Source organism: Sceloporus undulatus, chromosome 1 (assembly GCF_019175285.1).
Source record: "Sceloporus undulatus isolate JIND9_A2432 ecotype Alabama chromosome 1, SceUnd_v1.1, whole genome shotgun sequence".
Lineage (NCBI taxonomy): Eukaryota > Metazoa > Chordata > Lepidosauria > Squamata > Phrynosomatidae > Sceloporus > Sceloporus undulatus.
Window position 1 is genome coordinate 216,007,813 of NC_056522.1, and position 17,172 is coordinate 216,024,984.

At 37.5% G+C, this 17,172-nt stretch overlaps 1 protein-coding gene across 4 annotated transcripts in view; it reads left to right on the forward strand.

Annotated features, from left to right (window-relative positions):
- The window catches only part of RBMS1 (RNA binding motif single stranded interacting protein 1), a 186,620-nt gene that overhangs the window by 98,399 nt on the left and 71,049 nt on the right, over window positions 1-17,172 (forward strand). For all 4 annotated transcript variants that reach the window (XM_042459747.1, XM_042459831.1, XM_042459664.1 and 1 more), the window contains exon 2: window positions 11,711-11,889. In XM_042459747.1, coding sequence (XP_042315681.1) covers window positions 11,711-11,889 — 179 coding nt within the window. The remainder of the gene's footprint in view (window positions 1-11,710; window positions 11,890-17,172) is intronic.

Consider the following 17,172-nt stretch of genomic DNA (forward strand, 5'->3'; position numbering starts at 1 on the left):
ACCAACCTGGGCTGCCATATTCTGCACTAACTGAAGTTTACAAACTAAGCACAAGGGTAGCCCCATGTAGAGCACATTGTAGAAATCTAGTCGTTAAGTTACTGCATGTACCACAGTTTCCAAGTCCCTCAGTTCCAGGAAAGGACGCAGCTGGCGTATCAGCCAAAGCTGATAGCCTTCAAGGTGACCATCAATTTAGGCTTTTTTATAGCCACACAAAAATATCTCCTAATTTCTTTGAAAGAAAATGCTCCGTAGTCATTAATAAATTGGGGTAATTTCATAAGTACTTGTTTCAGGATACATTTTAAACATTAATTTCAACTCATCTTGACTCATCAGCCAAACTGGCCCATAACTTGCCAAATGGTCTTTTTGTTGAAAATATAACTCACTAGTTCATTCAATAATTGTGAAGTTCAGGCAAGTTTTGTAGAGTTTGTGATATAGACACATGAAAAATGCCTTTATTACCACTAAAAATAATAATCTTAAAATCAGATAACCTCTGAAACAATTGTTAAATATTGGTGAGATCATAAAATTTATGATTAAATTTCAAATTTCAACCAACTTAATTTATATTATAACATTTTGGAAAGATTCTGTTTATGGTGAATTCCATCAAGATGTTTTTTCCTCATGCAAACACTCTTTGCTTCAAATGGGAAAGGTATAGGTTTGGTATCCTTGTGCAGCATTCCGAGATCTGCCATGCTCCTGTTCTGTGATTCATAATTGCAAAGGAAAGAGGAAGTGTTGCAAAGTTTTCTTTAAAACTAGACATTGCTGAGAGATGATTCCCACAAAGTTTGGAAATTCAATTAGTATATTTTAAAAAAGGTCAAACAAATGTAATGTTGAATCATAAAATTTTGGAAACTAGAAATCTGAGCTTAAGAAATTTTCATTGTAATCTCCTACAGAGGTCCCATTAGGTTCACTGGGATTTATTTTCAGATATGTGTGTGCCTCACAATATTTAGCAGTGAGGAGAAAAGAATTAGATGTTCTCAGCATCTTCTAATCAACTAGATTTTTCCAGTGAAAATATAGCATTTTACCTATTAACCTTTTATTATGTTTGCTTCATATAGATCTAAGAATCCCACTTTAAGACCATTTATAATATTTAAATGATATTTATGGAATAAAATACTCAATTTTTCTTGGTGTTCTAAAAACTTTAGAGTGAATGTGAAGTGAGCAAAGTGGCCTTCTGTCTGGAAATGAGGGGAAAACCAGTATTTTATCTTTCAAAACAGTGAAAACAACAGGATGGGGGAAGGGTTTTAGTTAAAATGGATCAAACTTTGTTCTGTTGAAGTACTAAAAACAGTTGGGTTAAAGTTAAACTCATTGCAGATACCGAATGTGAAATTCAACACAAATGTTTACCAAGCGTTGATTGTTCTGAGTAATTGTAGCAGTATCTCTTTCAGAAAAATGGCCAAAGAGTGGTAGTCTTTTCTGAGCCCATCAGGAAGAGGCAAAGGTTCCATGTTTAATACAAACAAACATGATTGATTCAGATTGTCCTGTCTTTGATGTTTGTGTTGGAATTGCCTCTGAAAGAATTCAGATATCACAGGCCACACGCCTTGTCAGCGAGAATCTCCTTGACAGCTTCAAATAATCCTGCATTAGCATGAGCATTTTAAAATACATTTCCTATTAATGGCTGGCCTTGTCAAATTACATTTGCATCCTAATATTGTTCTCTTGCCTTTAAAACTACAGTTATGATGGGAAACGCTACACTAAGCATATCTGTTCAGAGACGCATCTGCCTCTTTGGCAAACTCCATAGTGTTGGTGGCACAAGGATTGTTGCTAGGTTGTTTTGTCACAGGATGAGACCACAGATGGATTTTTCTGGCTGACACAGGATCTGCCATCTCTCTGTTTATTTTGTTTATGTTTGTGGGTGAAGAAATTGTATCTGAACATATGGGGATAAAGTTGAATGGATGCATAAGAGCTTTTCTGGTCTATTTGTATGTATCATTTCATCAGTAACTATAGCTAATATTCTGTAACTGAAGGGCCAGGTATTTTCAAATAATATGGTTCCCAGGCTTTGCTTGAAATAATACATTTTATTTAATGCATTTCTTTGTGTTTTGTTTTATTTTTGTTTTGAACACACAGTATCAGCAACAACAGTGCCATAATTTCTGTCATACTGTGAATGAGCAGTATGTTGGTGCAAAGAACCTACTCACTTCTCCTTTCAGACCAGCAAATAAAACTAAGTAGTAGGGAATAGCTTATTGTCATATCCAGAGTTCTGCTTTGTACCAGATCTGATTTGGTCACGAGATAAGCCAGGATTCATAAACCAGCAAGAAATCCTGGTTTCTTGTTATGTGAGAATGTAGCCATAGTGTTCATTTAAATATTTGGAGAATATTATTGTTATCCCAGGTATAGCTTTCTTAATTCCTGGATGTTGCTTCTTAATAATGAGCCACTTTTAGTAACTTGCTATGTCACATTTTCTCAGTCTCAGATGATGACAATGGCCAACCCCTCTGAAGACATTTGCCAAGAAAACCTAGCAGTAGGTTCATTTACAGTAGTCACCATAATTTGGAAATGTCTTGAAGGCACACAACAACAACTAGCTATACAATAGCAATAACACTTTACATTTCTATACTGTTTTCATAGTGAATTAAGCAGTCTAAGCAGTTTACAAAGTGTTAGCTAATTGCCCCCAACAAGCTGGCTACTTGTTTTACCTTATTACACAGAGCCCATGTCAGACTTCCCCTTGATTGTATTAATTGTAATTAATTGTATTTTAGGGGGAATTGTCCTGTACAGTATATGGGATACAGGTTTGTATGTTTTAACATATAAGCTGCCCCTGCTGTGTTGCACAGAAAGGCAGGATACTTATTATTATTATTATTATTATTATTATTATTATTATTATTATTGATGGCCAGTGCACATTAAAACCTCCTAAATGAAGACCTCTTTAAATTACTTCCCTTCATATTGGGGATCAGAGACCAGAAAAGTTTGTGCCATTGTCATCACCACTACAACCATTTATTCATTTATTTCTAATAATACTTAATAATAATACTTATTTATTTATACCCCGCTCTTCAGCCAAGGTTCTCAGAGCAGCTTACAATTTGTTAATTAGACATTTCCCTGCCCTCAGGCATGTATGCATGTTTTCTGCCAGTACTGGGACTCAAGGCAATGTACAAATAAATCAGTACAGATTAAAACATACATACAGAAAGATGGGTGTCGATGTCAATGTACACACATGTGCACTACTTTATTAAAAATGAACAATTTAAAATTCATTAAAAATAATATTTCAAAAACAATAAAACAGCACACTATTAAAGTCCCAATGCAGTCAATTCCTAATAAGGAATGGTCTCACTTGCTAGTGGAAAGAGACCAATGAAGGACTTTGGGAGCAGCCACTGAGAAGGCCCTGCCCCCTCTTCCCATCAAAAAGGCAAGCAAATGTTGTGTGAGAGAGAAAGACCTCTTCTCTTAAGATCTTCTCTTAAGATCTTCTCTTGAGCAGGCTCATATAGGGAGATAAGATACGATACTGGTCATTGACCAAAAATAAATATATGTATGTAGCAAGGACACAAGCAGTGTACGGCTTTATAGGTCATAACCAACACTTGGAATGTGGCCAGAAATGGACCAGGAGGCAGTGGAGCTTTTGCAACAAGGGAGTTGTATGAACCAGGTCCAGTCATTAATCAGGCTGAAGCTCTTTGGACCAACTGAAGTTTTTTATCCCTTCTCCAAGACAACCAAGCTTGGGAGCTGTATATACATGCCAAAAGGCCTGTGTTCCCCCCAGCCTGGCATCATCTTGTCCATACAATGCAGGCCATTAGTCTCAGTTTGAAATTGGGCCCTTCATCTGGTCTAAAAAGACTGGCTGTCTATCCAGGCTAAAAAAAACTGTGCTGCAACAGCCAGGAGCCCATGCAACCCATACCTGCTGACACTGTTGCATCCTCTTTGAAGGCCTCCACCATGGCTTGTGATGTTGGAAGGGGGTGCCAGGCAATATGAGTGTAGCCAGGTGCCCCATTTTCACCCTTAGAGGCCTCAGCAGGGACCTTCAGGGATGATGTGACAGCTGTGGTAGGTAAGGGCCATGCTGCTGTAGTGGTGGATCCATAGTGTGGCGGCAGGTGAACACTTGCCCATTACCGTGCTGGTCTGGTGACTGACTTGTGTCAGCATCAGATGGCAGGATGGACAGTTCAGACCTCTCTAGGAGTGACCCAGTTGGCACACTAACTTTAATAGTTACATGCATCCCAGGATACCTCCAAAACATAGGTCCCCATACTCAGGATTAAATCCAGGAATACCCCAGACTGTGAACCTGCATCTTCAAGGAAATGTAACCTCAGCCAGCATATACTGCATCCCTATTTCCAAATCTGTATTTTGACTGTTTAGGAACACTTATGTTGTATGGATTAAGCCCCAGTATTTTTCACCAGTCCATTACAGGCACTGGTTTAGCATTCAGTGGAATGTGGTGGAAAGAAGTATTAGAGCTGTGTGTCATCAGCATAATGTGTAAGAATTGTATTATAAGGATTATAGTAATATTTTCAGTTTTGTTAAAGAAAAATTAAGAAAATCAATCATCTGCAAATCATAGTCATACACTAAGATGACTATTCTCTTGGTAGTTCTATTATGACCCTGATCCCCAAACTTTGGTCCTCCGGACGTTTTGAACGTCAGCTCCTAGAACTTCTGATTGTTGGACAAGCTGGCTGGGGCTTCTGCGAGCAGATACAAAATACCAAGAGGAGCAAAGTTTGGGAACCACTGTACTAGGACATATGCATTCCAGGTAAGACAGGGAGGTATACATATCTGTGATGCAGCTGATTTGGCTCCTAGAAAATATGACTAAACTTCAACTGGACTAACAGGATTTTCCTGCTCCCTGTCTCCTAAACAGGACCCTATGATCAACCCAAAGGTTCTTGAAATCAATCTGCAATTGCAGGAGGGAGGAGTTGGTGTGGAAATTGAGGGAGGTGGTGGACGTTGTATAAGCAGAAATGCCTTTCCACTAATCCTGAAAAATGTTGGATGCCAACCAGTGCTTTGTGATATACTCTCAACAGTTTGTCCTTGAACTTCATGCCAAGTAGTGATTGAGAGGATATTTGTGGTTAAAGGTTTAGTTGGTTATTCTTTAAATGTATTAAATCACTCACCTCTAATATAAACACTGACTCATAAGTAGAAACTTAACTGGGAAAGCAGACTATTTCTGTCCCTCTTTTCTCATATATATATATATATATATATATATATACATACATACATACACACACATTTATTTAAATACTAATTTAAATTGGAAAATTAAAATTTAAAAAAAAAGAAATAAATTTTACTAATTTAAATAGTTTTTTTTTACTAAATTTGTTTTCTCTGACAAAATTATCAGTGAAATACATATTAGAGGGAAGCCCTTAATTTTCTGACTGTTTTCTCACAAAAAGTGATTATTATGAAGCCATTAAAGATTTAAAAAGTGAAGTTTGAATGTTTTGCTGTTTGGAAGCCCAGATATATGTGGACTTTTTTTATCTGTTTGTTTTCGTATTATGTTAATAACTTCTATTTTTAATGTTTCTTCTCATTTGTTTTAAATGTGGCAACTTGCAGTTCATCTGTAAGACAGCATGCACTTTTCTTTGGTAAAAACAAAGTAAATTAAAATTCTTTACCCAGATATAACAAATGTGAGGATATGTATCTCTAAATAGGTAGAATACACACATTCAGTTCTTGAAGACTTTTGAAAGATTGCTCCTCTACTCTCTATTATGCTTTGAATGGCAACACCAAACTGTCTGCAAGCATCAACTTGATAAAGTTGTTCAGTGTTGCTGTTTTTTAAATGAAGGGCAATAACTACTTCAACATCAGTTCTCCCTTTTCAAATTCAAGGACACTTTGTATAAGCAGTCATTTATCTTAGTTTAATCACTGATGGCTAGAATTGAGCAAGGGTGGCATTTCTTTCATTCACATACTTTAAAGCAATACCTGCAGGTCTTTAGTATGTCAAAACAGTAGCTTAGTCAAAGTCATGAAAGTTAAGTGGATTAAAGGAGATACTTCACATTTAATTCTTTGTTGCAAGTTGAATGTTAATGGCAAGATTGTTCAAATTATCATGAGCCTCAACTAGCACTTCAACCTAAGATGGTTTCTCATAGCTTTTGTCGTATGCTGTCTCTTCTTATTACCTCTTTCCAAAGGATTTGAACAGAAAATTAGATTTTTTTATTCAGTTGCATAATAAGCAAACATTTATGTTTAGATTCACATTAGTTTAACCATGTTAGTGCTCCATGTAAGACAAATATTTCCAGAGGGACTAGAGCAATAAAATAATAGAGCTTGGAAACACTCCATGTTCACACTGAACTGGTAAAATATCCAGTTGCCATGCTGGTTGGAAGATTCAGAGCATTGGGAGTTTTTTTAAAAAAAGTAAATTTACCAAACTCTTGAATCACTAGTTCAGCTATTTTTACAAGCGACAAATTTAGAGGGACCAAGAAGCAAAAAATATAAAAGAAGACTATAAAGACTCATGGAATACTTTAAAGAAGGCCCAGGGAGCCACCTGTGCATCTTGGCCTATCCAGCAAGGGGTTTCCTTTTTTTTTTCTGCCTCAGTTCCAGGCTGACATAACTGAGAGAACTGGGAGCTGCTGCTACAGCCCCAGCTCTGGGCTGCCCTCAGAAGTCCAAAGGATTTGCTAAATACCCCCCCCCAACATGTATTGATCTGTAGGCAAAAAGACAGGAGTTTCCTGTGGATCAGAATATACAGAATATTTATAAGAGAACAAAAAGACCTATGAATGTGTTACAATCCATAGCAATAGTAATTCTAAACCCAAGGTCACTTAAAGAGTAGTATAACTACGCACACTGATCTTTAGGCTGTGACCAGTTGATTATCCTAACTTAACTTAAATATAGCATAGCTGTATCAGAAGTTGCAATTTTTTGGTCAGGTACAGCTAATATAGATAGCCATCCAGAAAATAAGCTAAACATTGTTGTAGCACGTTTTCATATGCTTTTCAAATATATGTTTGATATTAAGGATATAGTAATGATTATTAATTTTATTATTAAATTCAGGTGCCTATTAAGGAAGTCTTGATTTATAAAATGTAACTGTTGAGGCTGGTCTAAGACATAGGACTGGTACAGACCAGCCCTTTGCGATGTCCTCGCCATGTGCTAGGGTTGCCTCGGGGCGCTCTGCCCACACACCCCTCAACCCTAGCACATGACGAGGGTGTCACAATGACGGTACCCTGTACATATGAGTGCTGCCATTGTTACGCAAGCGCCAAGTGGCAGCCACACAGTGCCACACAGTGCTTATGTAACCAGTGCGCCATTGGTGCACTTGTTACACTGCTGCCATGGCATAAAAAGATCCCGCTTTTGCAGGTTCTTTTTCCTCCGCAGGGAATCCGCATGGTTTGGTGGCTGTGGCTTTCCTGCGAAGGAAAAAACACTGCCACCAGCCCAGACAGAAGAAGCAGGTATGTACCAGGCCATAATTAAGTAATAATTAAATAGCACACTAGGACATACAGTGCACCCGCGTCACACAGAGAGAAGGGGCAATACATCCCATAGGGATGAATGGGGTGCATGTCCGTGGCGCGCCACATGCATGAGCCCCATTCATTTAAATGGGGCTCGAGCATAGGCAGTATTTATTTTACACGGGAATCCAGAATGGATCCCCCGCGTAAAGAAACGGCAACCTATAATTAAATATGCACAGAGAATCAGTAGTTCCAGGAATGGTCATCTACGGCACTGTTGTGGGTCCATAGTGTTCAGAAGGACAGGATGTACTGATGGCTGCAGACTATTTGTCCAAGTCTTTATGGAGAGGATAACTATCTCCCAGAGTATGTTATGAAGTTGCATGATGCCTCTTATGAGGTTGAGTGGAAAGCTGCTTAGGAACCATATGTAGCAGCTCTGAAGTCCTTAAAGAATGAGGAATGGAAGTGTATGCTATGATGATGCACTTTAAATGTAACACTGCTGAGTCCTTAACTATTGTTAAAGAGATTGGAAGCAGGCGAATGGCATGTATTCCTCTCCTCCCTAGCGTGTATTTTCGTAAGCTGCATCTGCATTTCTGAAATAATCTGGTTTGATGCCACTTTAAATGCCACAGGCCCATGCTATGGAATTCTGGGAATTGTAGATTGTTGGGGCTGTGGTGCCCCAACAAATTTCAATTCCCAGAGTTCCATAGCAAGGAGCTGTGGTGTTTCAAGTGGTGTCAAACCAGATTATTTCTGCAGTGTGGATGCAGCCATTATCTTTTTACTTCCAGGGAATCATGGAGTTAAGCATGAACTTCAGACATTACACATCACATTAGCATCAGCCTAATAATGGGCTCTTTATTCACCAGAGTTTGCTAACCAGTTCAGTCTCTGCTTTCAAATTCTATTTAAGCAAGAGCCTGGTGAAGGATGTTGGGAGTCGCTAATTGGAATTGCAGTCTGAACAACTGGCCACATATCCCCCCCTCCTCCCGTGGCCATAGATAAAATAACTTATGCTAGCAGGCAAAAGCCTATGGGAATGGAAGCGTCTTCAGCTTTTGGTGAAAGATTTTGAGAAGCCATGCTTCACTGGGAAAGGTTGTGTAGTCCCTAAACTACAATAAGCTAAGATATTATTTCTTGTCACTAGGTGAAGCATGGAGAACAGAGCTTGAAACATTATCCAGGGAGGGGATAATTCATTCTGTTACTAGTTGCTGACCTCTGAAGAGGCAGCACATTACTTTTTCTAATAGTGGCTTTTGGAGTGTGCTAAGTTACTTTATTAATATCCCTTCAGGCATATTTCAGCCACCCTTTTAATATTTTTTGTGGCGAATCAGATCCATTTTCCTCTCTTCTGATTTCCTCCCTCCCACCCCAAAAAAATATATAATTCCCCTAAAGTTACCTCCCAGTCCTCAGACAATGCCCAAACCCAATACTAAAACCTATCCTTTCTTCCAGGGTTTAAAACTCCTCCTTTCCCCCACTCCCTGCCACCTTTTAAAATTTCACTTTCTTTACTGCATTTCCTTAAACCATGTGAACCACTCCTTCCCCTTAAAAAGACATTCTTACAGCTAACAGCATTACATATAACTATTTACTTCCAGACTCTCTTCCTCATTTTACTTAGTGGAGAGGTTGGTATGAAAGGAATGAATTGTTTTCTAATCTGGGATCTAAGATGTTTAGGACTTTAAAAGGTAATCCTCAACACCTTGAATTGTGCTTGGTGTAACATGATTTTATGGACACTTGCCCAATAAGATCTGTGCTTTTGCTTTCGGAACTAATTGCCGCTTCTGAGAACAAAGGTACACCTCTGTAATCCACTCTTAATGTAACTACAGTAGCTACAGCTGACTTCATCACTAATAAGTACAACTAGGAGCCCTGGTGGGTTAATTGCTGATGCTACTGCCACAACGCTGTAAACTCAATCCTAGAGGAGAGCTCCAAGGCTTACTCAGCCTTCCATCCTTTTGTAGGTCGTTGGTAAAATGAGTACCCAGCTTGTTGGGGGCAATTGGCTTAGGGAGTGCTAGTTCACTGATAATAAAATCTATGAATAATCAAAGCTGCAAAAGTCAAAACCGCAAATGTGAAGGAATGTATATGGAAATGCACTAATGCAAAGTGTATGGATTCAAGCATTAGTAGGTCTGAAGTGCTTGCCAATTATTTAATTATATTTCTGATTGTAAACATCATAATATCTAGATGGATAAGGCTCTGATCTGAATTTTTTACTTTAGATTCTTTCCTCTCCTGATGGTACCAGCTCCACTCATACTTAGATCCAAATCTTGTGGGCATATGTTATGAAACATGAGATTTTATTCAAAGTTTGGAAACTCAAAAGAAAACTAAACACCAGATAGAATATATTATGGTATCTGGCCAAATAAGAGCCACTAGATTGGAATTGGACAGGGATAACTTACATAACTGATGATACCTATTAATTACATATGCTAATTGCAAGGAAAACAATACAGCCATATGTCACTAATATGGCAGGTTAGGTTCCAGTCCATTGCCATAAAGTCACTATCACCTTAAAGTAAATCGCAGCTTTTTTTTAACTTGCCAGTGCATATAAAAGCCTAAACCATATTTATACTGTCACTTATTAAATGTACAATAGTGCTAGGCCTCCAAAAATGAATGTGAAAGTAAAAATAATAATCAATATTTTTTGTAAAGCAACATATTAGCAAAGCGCACTAAAGCTAAGGACATTAAAAACAAAATGAAACCTATTGTCATATTAAAACACCATTAAATTTTTAAAAGTGTAAAATCATTAAAAACAATAATAATGAAGGTAAAAGCAGAGTTGTATATTTTAAACCAAATGGCTTCTTAAAAAAAAAAACCTCCTCTTTTAATTGTTTTTGTTTTGTCTTGTTTTTTGGTTAAAGTGTGGCTGTTATTAGTATTTTCCAACCCTCTTACTGGAACAACAACTGTTTGAATTGAAACATTTTAGCTTTAATGGTTTATTGGCAGTTGTTCATCATTAAATCAGTATCCAGTGTCAGTTGTTTCTTTTTAATCGCTTTATGTTTTTAGTGCAAGAAATTCCATTCAGAGACAAATCCTTCATCTAACATAGGTTCAACCAAAATAACTGGTGTTAAAAGAACACTTTTTAAAGGACAAATCCTTTTAAGGTAGTGCTGTTAACATCTGAACTGCATTTTTCTACTTAATTTTCTGATTTACTTTGGTGTAGTCCTGCACATTGGTTGTTTAAACAAACAAATAAACAAACAATTTTTGAGGTTATTATTATTTTTAAAAAATACATGGATTTGAGCATCCATGGTTTGAAAATGTTCAAAAAATATAAATTTCAAATATCAAACCTTGATTTTCCATTTTTTATAAGGGACACCATTTTGCTATATCATTATATCTAATGGGACTTGAGCATCCACGGATTTTGTTATCCACAGGGGATCTTGGAACCAAACCCCAGCGTATAACAAGGGTCCACTGTATAGGTATCCTCAGCCCAATCTGAAGTGACACTTAAACAACTTCTTCAAGGTAGCCAGATTTACTTGACCATAATAGATGCATATTCCTTCATTCTTTTAATCTATACAGTGCGCCATTGGTATAAGGCCAATAACATTTCTCAGGGCCTTTTGAATTGGACATTATCATCTTAAAGTGTATCTGCCTGTTTCTGAGAACAGATTATGTACCCCTCCAGATGTTCCTGGAATGCAACTCTCAGCAGTCCTAGCCAACATAGCCAGTGTGGGGAGAGTTGGAATTTGACAGCATCTGGAGGATGGCAACAATTCCCACAGCATCATAAAGAATGCTATATAGCTGATACAGCAGTATGAGCAATGGAGTTCTGCTGAAATCTATTTGCACCATGACATGCCCATGAGCACTATGGAAATGAGCATATCTGGAAAATACAGTTAGAACCCCATATTCTGTTGTTTTCAGCACAATCAGATGCTCCTGAAAGTGTTGTGAATTTTCTGTTGCATGTGCTCCCTGTTCTTTCAGCTGATCCTTCTTTGTTTACTTTGCAGCAGCCGATTGTGCCTGCGCACCCAATGGCTCCTCCCAGCCCCAGCATCACCAGCAGCAATAACAACAGCAGCAGCAGCAGCAGCAACTCAGGATGGGATCAATTAAGTAAAACAAACCTTTACATCAGAGGGCTGCCTCCAAACACCACCGACCAAGACTTAGTAAAATTATGCCAACCGTAAGTATGCATCTTGAAAGTGGATTGAGAAATACCTTATATTAAAGTTGGTTGTTTTACATCAGAGCACAGGCAGACCTTAGTCTTGTTCAATCTGCTTTTTCTTGTTTTATTTTTGCTTGAAGTTTGAGACCTCAGCAAACTGATGCAAAAGTCAAACAGAACAAAAGTATTCTGAACACAGGGGCTTGTTTCTGTATGAGAACTGAATGGAGTCCTGGACACTTACTACCCCAGTTTTCCTATAGTAGAATTTCAGGGAAGAAGAGACAATTTTGTTCATCTTTTTGAACACTGGAAAATGCTGGCCACCTAGAAATTTTCCACTAAAAGACTGGCTACTTCTTCTATCTCCTTTCTGTATACCCCCCCTTTTTTTTTAGTCCAGAGGATGCAAATAGGAAAGGGAGAAGATACATTCATTTTATACTCATTACATATATATATATATATAGAGAGAGAGAGAGAGAGAGAGAGAGGGTAGAAAGCCAAGCATTTGAGCTCACCCGTGGCATGTTTCAGAGCATCTTTAATTGTGCATCTGGCAGGCAACTCACTTGGAAGGGCCTGTGTTTGTCTATCTGCATAAGGCTACTGTTGGTATACTTTGTTGGAAAGGGATTCTCTTAGCTTGATAATCTAGTCTTTGGTGTAAAAGCTACCACACATTTGTACTGCTCATTATGTAAGTTTTTGATTGTGTTGCTTTGGGTCCACAAGTGTCCTTTTGATTTGCAAAACCTATATTATAGCCATGGAAGGATTGTTTTATGCTTTGCATAGTGTGTCACATGAAAAAAGTAACCCACTCCATTTCTGATGTTCCACAAGCACAAGGGTTTGCACATGTAGAATCATAAGAACTACAACAGAGCCTGTCTATTAAAGTCCTTGTGTATTCTAGTGTGAGCTCTTCTATTGGCATATGTAGAATAGTACTATTGGCACTTAGTACTTTCTCCTCAAATTTCTTTGGATCTTACCCATTGAGTTTATACTGAGTCAGTCAGGAAATATGAAAAACAGTATGTAGAATTCTTCTCAGGGAGATCTCAAATAGTTGACTTAAGTTTTTTGTGGGTTTTTCGGGCTGTGTGGCCATGTTCTATAAGAGTTTATTCCTGATGTTTCACCAGCATCTGTGTGGCTGGCATCTTCAGAGAATGCTGGCCTGGAAAGGGGTTGGGTATATATACTGTGTGAACCTAGAAAGGCAGGAGTGATTTGCATGTGTATTGTTCTGTTGCTAATGGCAGGCCTCAGGGTGGGAGGGTATGCAAAAGAGGATTAGTGTCTTCTGCTGGGGTGGGAGGATTAGTGCCCACACCCAACTGTTTCACCCCCTCGTCTTGTACGCTGTTCTAAATGAACCTGATCTTCAGCAAATTAATGACTTTTGGTTTCACTTCTGTGAAAGTGTATTGTGTACATCACTGTGACCACCATTTCAGATAGATGTAAACAACTAACTATCAAGTACAGTTTTAATAGAGATGACTTGAAAAAATTTATGTACTTGCGTAGATCATATGTGTCAGCATCAGTTTGGTTCCAAAAGTATCTCATTTCACTGTATTCACTGTACAGTATTCAGCTCAGTTTTGGCATAGAGTACTGCCAGTGATAAACTTGAACATGTTTTCATTTTTGATAATTCTTCTTCTTTTTCTTGGAAGCTGCTTGAGAAAGCTTTTATCAGTGACTGTACAGCTGAAATTTTGCATACTTTTTGTATTAGCTTGTACACTTCTTTATAGATTGATGTGGGGATGGTGGCTTCATTGGAGAAGAGTTGTTGCCATTCTTGATTCATATGTGGTCCAACTTCCATTTGCTATCTTTATTTATCTAACTTGCCATATTGGAACATACTTCAATATATTGTATGTCAGACACTCAGCATTCAGCCTGGGAGAATATGTTTTCAAATTCGCATTAGTGGATTTATAACTAGAATAGAGTATTTTCAATTGGTTATCCTATTTTGAAACACAGGTTTACCAGTTCAGTTCTTTGTTAGGTAACTCAATTCCAATTTCTGCTACTTTTTCAGAAACAGATGTTGAGACTGGAGAATGATTTTTTTAACTCTGTTGAATTGGATTTTTCTTTAGGTAGTTTCATACAGTCCTTTGCATTTTGAAATTGTCATATTAAATCTTCCAGGGGAACTTGGCATGGAAGCATTTACTGGGTTCAAAACCGAAGAACATATTTTGAACGAAGATTTGAACATTTGGTAGCATAGTACTTCTGTGGAATGTTATTGTCATAGAGTAAAACCTATATTGTTACAGTATGGGTTTCACACTAAAACATGATGTCCTGTCTCTAATATGTAAAACTTTGGAGCTCTCGACTGCCCCAAAAGGGCGGGCTGGAGGTGCCCACAGCAATCAAACTGCGCAGTGTCCCTCCACCCACAAAAAAACTAGAAAAAATGGGTTCTTCTTGGGATGCCATGCAGATGTTACAGATGTGGCATTGGCACACTTCTGACGTAAGCAACGTCTATGCGTTGTACGTCGCTTACGTCACAATGGTGGCCCCCATGTGGACAGGAGGCTGCCATTACACCGCCACTGTGACATGCTAGGGTTAGGGAGCGTGCGGTTTGTGCGCGCTCCCTAACCCTAGAATCGCCACTAGGACGCCTTGCTTTATTCTGCTACAAAAGCATGGTTAATAATGGCTAGTTTGCATGTGTTCTATTCAAAACCCTTTTGATTTGCATAAGATTTTGGCAAGCTTATGAACTAAAATATAAGCGGGGGCACATCACTTGTCTTATTATACAGGTGTGTTAGGGATTTCATATAGACAGTAAATAGAATTGCAATTAGAAAAGCAGCTAGAGAATTTTATGCATATGTGGTGGGAGTGCAAAAAAATTAAAAACTTTTGGAGCCTAATTCATCAGGAAACGGAAGATATGTTAAATGCCAAAAAAAAAAAAATCTATTAGGAATAATAAGTGATGCAAAATTGGAGAGCAAATACGGGAAAATTTTATTTTATATGGTAACAGCGGCTAGAATGGTAATAGCAAGAAAATGGAAAAGTAAAGATGCACTTTTAATAAAAGATTGGTTTATAAAACTGTATGAAATGTTAGAATCAGACAAACATACAAATATGTTAAGAGAAGGTAATGAAAAAAGATGGGAGGATGTTTGGCTACCTATAGGCAGATATTTAGAAGGGAAAACAAAGAAAACAACAGACTAAGTGTAAGTGAGCGTACAACAATCTAAGAATGTAATTTTATTTGTGGTATGTGAATATAAATGATACAGTATAATGGAAATAAAATATTGGTTAATATAGAGTGTACAAATGAAAGGAAATGTATAGAATACAGGAAATTAGATACATTTAAGAATTGAACATAACAAATTATATGTCTAATTTGTATATGTACTAATAAATAATAATAATAATAATAATAATAATACGCAATATATCGGTTAAAAAGAAAAGGTTGTAAAATTTAACAGGAAAAAGTGTAGGAAACTTAGAAAGCACATAAAGAACAGATGTTTTCAGTTTGAAGGAGGGGAAGTGATTTTAAGTGTTTTGTTGGTTTTTGTTTATTAGTCTAGTCATAGTATTTATATGTTGTATATAACCGTTTGTTGTATTTTAATCAATAAAATCTTTTTTAAAAAAGAAAAAAAAGCAGCTAGTTTAAGAAAATAAAAATAGGGGTACAATTACCACTGCAGATCCCCTCTGTGCTCTGGCAGAATGGATGGGTCACAGGGTCATTATAAAGAATGACTTAGTAGTACATGAAATATAAGAAACTAAAACTTTCAGATATGTGCTTTTAAAACCTACAAAATATTTATAACTAATCTTCAGAAAACCGATTTAATACTAAAACTGTAAAAAAATTGTAGACAGTTTTTACAAAATCCTAAATGGAATTTGAAGATAATTGTAAATTCAAATTATTAAGCTTTTCTGTTGCTTTAGTAGCTTGTTCAGGTACTGTCTCCCAAAACTGGACACATTTTCTAAATCATTATGCACTTACATGTATCACTGACATCACTTCTGCATAACTTAATCCTTTTTTTAGCCATATGTGTTATAATTCCATTCAGACTAGTATTCTTTGTGGCCTGCAGTTCTTTCTGGTGGTGGGATGCTAGGTTTCACTCATATGTGTATTGTTGCTATTAGATGTTAACAGTACCACCCCATACAAGTCTTCTCAGTGGAACTTACTTCTAGAGAAATAGTATACAATCAAGATTTTTTGTGAGTCACCTTGTGTCTTTGGTACCATTTTAAGAGGAAAGTGACATATGAATGAAATAGATGGGCCGGGGGGGGGGGGGGTCCCATAGGAAACTGCTGCTGTTCTCATTCTTTAAGACAACTGAAAGTCTACTTTATTTCTGCTTGACTCACTGATTCATGAATGTCCTGTACTTGAGTCATTCTGACCACTAACTCAGAGGGAGACATAGCCGTCAGTTTCTTCTAAAAGCCAATGATTCTGTTGCACTTATGGATGTAAGGGAATGAATTGTGTTGTTGAAGAGAAGCAGCAGAATTATAATTGGCCTCCTACATTCACTGATTTCCCTTTCATGGATTTGATGATTTGCAAATTTTATTAATATATTCTTCCTAAAAATCTCTAGGTCCTCCAGTGAAATTCTGTGGAATATTTATTTATATTCACAGGTTTTCTACTTTCACGAGAGGGGAGTTGTGCCCCTGACCCCCATAAATGGGGAGGGAAGGAACTGTACTTATTCTTTTAATTGATTGGATGGATTGTGGCTGAATAAGATGAATGCCAGAGCTCTAGGTCACACACAGACCTATCATGCAGCTGCTTCTGTAGTTGAAATTACTTTTATGATTTAAAAGCTAATATTTAGAAGTGCAACAGGAGCATCCATGATGTGGAATTCTTTATCCTGGAAGATCTCTTATTTTCTTTCCTTGCTGCTGTTTCGATCCCTCATGAAAACTGTTTTATTTCAACAAGACAGTGACGTACAGATATTTAGTCTGTTCTGCTCTTGTTTTCTTGGCAAAAGTAGTGATAACTATACTTTGTGCCAGTGAAGACAGATTTTATGTCACAATGTTAAAACTCTTAATAGGCAAGAAGAATTCAAAGAACTTGACCAGTTTATTGTGCCCCTCTCCCCAAGTGGTCTGAATTCTTTCCATTCTCCTCAGCCTCACTAAAAAGAAGCTTCTACTTTCAGGTTCCTGTGAGTGTTATATGTCAGGTAGGCCATGGGGCAGCACACCTGA